We start from the raw sequence: 5,389 nt of genomic DNA, 5'->3' as shown, positions 1-5,389 counted from the left end.
ATGGAAGTAATGCAAGAATGCATCACGTAATCCAGATCGGAATAGTAAAACGAAAGAAGCACAACTTTGATTCCCACAGATAGTCTTAGCTAGGTTACATAAATTAATGCATGAGCAGCAGCTGGATGCAATATTATTGAAACCCAAATCACAACATAAGGAAAACTTAAGAAAATGCCACTTTCGCAGGGAACGCGATTGCATTTAGCATATGCAACAAGCCTTTTAAACCTATAGGTGACCCTGATAGGACGAATGAAGTCTCGTGAGGGTTTCCAGTGACGCTACCCACAAACATCAAATTAAGTTAACAGGATAATCATCCTGGAAGTTTTTCGACAATGAAGGCAGGGGTATTGATGGGTTTTTCACTATCGGCAGCGAGGGCATCATCGAAGTTGGCTCCAGATTTTGGCTCTGTAAGGTTTCCCAATTGCACGTGGACGAACTGGTATACGCCGTCGACATATGGTGCCGGTTTTTGCAAAACCACAGGCTTGAAGAGTGTACATGACCACTGGTTTTTATTTGGCTGCTTCTCATCAGCATCAGCCACAATCCACGTACTGTCTTGGCCTGCTGTTCTCAAGTATTTGTCGTTGTACGTGGATTTTATATGCACCAGACTGGGTTGGTTTACGTCCTTCTCCACTTTGAACCTTGCGTATTTGCTGTGACTTTCCTCTCCGGAGGCTTCGAGCCTATTTGGCAGCTCTGCAGTGGATTGGTCTTTGAGTACCACGTATTTCTGGTTCCTGACTGACTTAAGGGCAAAAAACTTTGGTAAGTCTGCCATTTCTGATGATCTCTGTTTCCCTTTCTCTCGTTGCTTATTGCTTTTCCTAGCTACAACCTGCAGTGCTATTTATAATAAGCAAACCCAAACCATGCATGCAGCTTTCACTTATTTTTCTTGCTGTACTGGCCCGCCATAACAGAGAAAATTAAATCCACAAAAATCGTGCTGTTAAACGAACAATTAACTTAATACACCATACTACCAAATATTTATTAAATTACTAATTTACCCTAATATAAAATGACCAAAAAAGATATATTGAATTGTGAAACAAAAGTAATTTTAATAAGTACACCCTACTCAATATATTGAACCCTAATCAAATTAGAATTTTCGAGTCTGATTCCAAACATATTTGAGATAAAAATTCAAAGCTTTTGTCGGGTGTAAATTTTTTTTCTATCACTTCCATAATTCCTGACATCAATGAAGAAGAAGCTTTGAGAGGAGAAAAGATTTAAGCTGCCGAACATAATCCCTTGCCAAAAAGCCATGGTTATTCATCAAACAGCGTGAAAGCAACTTAAATATTATTTCATTTTGATCAGCAAAGCTGGCCAAGCTTTTATGAACTTTTGAAGGGAATTGTGGAAAGTCCACCACCTTCTGCACCATCAGATGAGTTCTCCCCGAGTTTTGTTCGTCTGCCCGTTAAGAAGATATTTACGTGCATACTTCACCTTATACATATCTAATTCACTGGCATGTGACTGTTTATATTTCCCATTACATTTGCAGCATACAGAAGAACCCTCAAGACAGATCATCATCTTTAGACCTTCTGGTTAGTACTCATGAATTTGGTTCAATGAGTGGGTGTATCCCTGACGGTTTAGATTTGATGAAGGGAAAAGGAGTTGACAGGGACATATTTGATGAAGACGACCAATTCATGTAAAATGGGGTGTACTAGTTAGTATTATGGTGAAGGGTGTACCTAGTTAATTTTACATTTTGATTTAAATATTACGGTGTACTTATATCATAGAGTGTACTCAGTTAATTTTAGGATTCGTTTAACAACACCTCACAGAAAAAATAAAAAAAATTAAAAAAAAAAGGCGTGCTTCACATCTTCAAATAAAACAAAGATAAGCTTAGTACGTATTTTCTTCTTTGTTGTAATGTGAACTTGATTATGTAATTTCTACTACTTGTACTTACGGGCCATAGCTATTTACCAATTATAATTATGTCATTAATTAGGATTGAACAACATAGTTGTTGAGGTGTTTACATACTTTAATTATAGACGTATGATAGGTTTAGGAGAGTGGTACGTAGTTTCAATTGTTCCTTTCACACAGACACATCTTCATTATTTTACTGAGAAACCATTTCTCTTAAGCAAAATAATCTATCAGTTTTACGTAGGTTTGACAATTGCGGAAGATTGTTTTTAATTTCGACCCTCTACAAACAAATAAATCAAGGAAAAAAGAAGAAGAGAATATTAATTAATTCATATATTTCAATTTTTTGTGTGAAGCTTTTAAATTCATTAATTTCAACAGAATATCAATAAGATTAAGTTCGATTTCCTTGAGCATGAAACGTATCCTTAATACAAGAACAAAGCTTCAAAGATAGCTTCATCTACAGCTTGAAAGAATAAAGCTTGAAAGATAGCTTCATCCATAGCTTGAAAGAATAAAGTTCGTTTTCTTGAAAGAATAAAGCTTGAAAGATAGCTTCATCCACAGCTTGAAAGATAGCTTCATCCACGGCTTGAAAGAATAAAGTTCAATTTCCTTGAGCATATCATCACTGATCTGCTGTAGTGCATGATGAGATTCTTTCAAAAATAGCTTCATCCACAGCATGAAAGAGAAAGAATAAAGCCTTTTTGTCCTTCTTCCGAGTCTCCTTCAGTTTGATGGTGGGAATGGGATTTGGCTATGGGCACTACTACAAAAAGTGACAAAGACGACCAGAAAAAAATGACGGTCTAAGTGAAAACCATCATAATTTTTTAAAAGACGATGGTTCTATAAAACCGCCGTGTAATAACACCTTAGACAACTAAAAATTGGAGATTCAACTGGCTCTTCCTAAAACACGACGTACCTAATTAAAAAACCGACGTCTTATTGAAATAGGATTTTCGAGTAGTAAAATCAAAGCCAACAAATAATGGCGGAAGTTATGAAACGACCGACGTAGAAAGTAAAGACGACGATTTCAAAAAAAGCCGTCATTTTTACCCAGAAATTAACACGACCAAGTTTTCGTATAAGGCGCCGTATAATTACAAATAAATCCATGGCGGTAAAATACAAAATACCGCCGTATTAAATTAATGTACAACTATGGCAAAGATAAATATAATGACGTCTTTCTCGTATTTTCTATGACGGTATCTTTAAATCTCACCACGTTGGGGTTTTCATTTAACGACGTATTATAAAATTTAACGTCGTATTTATTCACTTTATACGTCATACATTATATTTAAACCGTCGTCTTAATAAGAATTTTTTTTAACAATTTATTTCTTGGATTTTGTTATCCTACGTCGGTAGATCTACTTAATGACAAGAATTGAAATAACCACGACGGTTATATAGAAAACCGCAGACATAATCAGATTTTTCTGAGATCACAAGGGTTAGGAAATCTTACAAGATGGAACTCTGTTCCTCATCATAATCTTACCAGAAAGACAATATTTTAGAGGTTAATGATGTATGTGTATTTTTGAGATACACAAATACACATTAACATCCAAAAATTGCCTCTGAATGATTTACGGCAAAAGATCTGCAATCAGAGAGACAATTGTTTGGAAGTTGATGATATGTGTGCATTGTGTATCTACACAAACGCACACACACATCAACATCCAAACAATTGCCTCCTAAAACTTCACGACGGCAGCCACAGATTTGCAATCAGAGAGACAATTTTTTGAAAATTGGTGATGTGTGTATGTTTGTGAATCAGATACACAAACATACACACACACCAACATTCAAACAATTGCCTCCTAAGAGATGAGGTGAGACAGAGAAAGGGGCAAGAAGAAGTTGAAACCCTAATCGAATACTAAAATTGAAAGAACCCGTGAAAAAAAACCCTATTTATAATTAAAAAAATCAAATCCACGTCAGTTATATTTTTCTTCAAACCGTCATTTTTTTTCAAATTAGACGTCGGAATTTGTTTCCTATGACGTAATAAATTATTCAACACGACGGTTTTTTGTTACCGTCGTTTAAATTATTATCAGACGACGTTGTTTTATTTAAACCGTCGTTTTTATTGAATTACCACGTCATTTTATTTTGCTTTATTTCTTTAAACAGGGTAATGAAGTAGTTGATTATTCAAATGTGGAGGTGCCATCTTCCTTACAATCCCTTTGTCGTTATGTGGAAACGACACTAAAGCCTCAGGAGAAGATCATGACCTTCACAATTGAGAAGGAGGTGTTTGGTGCAGATCGCAGTACCTTCGTCTTGCATGAAGATATTACACAGTTAGCAGGCATGGAAGAAATTAGGGCTAATGTGGTTGCAGTACATATGAGGTTTGTCCTTATCAAATATTTATTTCACACTCAAATTTGTGTTTGAAAAAAAAAAACATTATAGCATAAGATGTCGGTGGTTTATTTATATGCGTCGTTTGAAACAACTAACCATGTCGTTTTTTACCCACGTGATAAATAGGTTATAACGTCTGCTTTATTTCAAGTGTGAAATTGTATAATACGTCGCTTGTTTATAAATAACCGTCGTGTGTTTTTTGTGCTGTATTTTTTATATATCTTTGTTTTATATATTTAGGTGCTTATATGATCGTTTGAGAGAAGCAAATATGTGCAGCATGGTTGGCTTTATCGACTTCGCCAAGTTAATGCCAACGCAGGTCACTAACTCGGCCGTATCACAATTGTAGCCACCGCCTTCAGAAGACAGATGGTGAACAGATTTTCATGATGCCTTACAATCCAGGGTTAGTCTCCTTAAAAGGATTTTGTTTGTATGATTTTCACTAACTGACTGCGTATAAAACTGTTTAACTAATTTTGTGCCGTTTGAAACATCTAATCACGTCGGTTCTTTATTTATTGAGTCGATTGAAACAACTAACCACGTCGTAGTTAATTACCATCGTGATAAATTCATAATGATGTCGATTGCTACGTTATTTCGTCCGTGTGAAACTGTATAATATGTCTTTTTTTATAAATAACCGTCGTTGTTTTCTGCTGCCTTTTTATATTAGCCGTCGTTTTTTATGTTAATTTTGTGCAGCTATCATTGGGTCTTGCTGATTGTGAGAGCAAAGAGGAAACCGTCTATTTTTGGATCCTCACTTGGAAATCGTGTGGTTGATGAGGAGGGCAAAAACATCGTGAGCGATTGCTTTAAAAATATATAATTCCTACAGGCGTACCAGTCAGAAGCACCAATTTGGAAAACTCACAGTACACCAAAGCAACCCAGCTGTCGAATGCGGGTATTATGTGATGTGCTTCATGAGGGACATCATCATGGATCCTTCCTTGGAGTTTGAGAAGAAGGTAAGAAGAAAATTTTCATAAACATTTTATGTGGTTTTTTGTAATATCAACGACGGTCCTTT

At 35.8% G+C, this 5,389-nt stretch overlaps 1 protein-coding gene across 1 annotated transcript; it reads right to left on the bottom strand.

Annotated features, from left to right (window-relative positions):
• Nucleotides 1–319: 319 nt before the first annotated feature.
• On the bottom strand, nt 320–796 carry LOC103328632 (uncharacterized). The gene has a single exon (XM_008231034.3). The coding sequence runs from the start codon at nt 794–796 to the stop codon at nt 320–322; it is 477 nt and encodes a 158-aa protein (XP_008229256.2).
• Between the last annotated feature and the right edge of the window lie 4,593 nt (nt 797–5,389).

Source organism: Prunus mume, linkage group LG4 (genome assembly GCF_029339155.1).
Source record: "Prunus mume cultivar Tortuosa linkage group LG4, ASM2933915v1, whole genome shotgun sequence".
Taxonomy (NCBI): domain Eukaryota; kingdom Viridiplantae; phylum Streptophyta; class Magnoliopsida; order Rosales; family Rosaceae; genus Prunus; species Prunus mume.
This window is presented reverse-complemented; position numbering and strand designations above follow the sequence as displayed.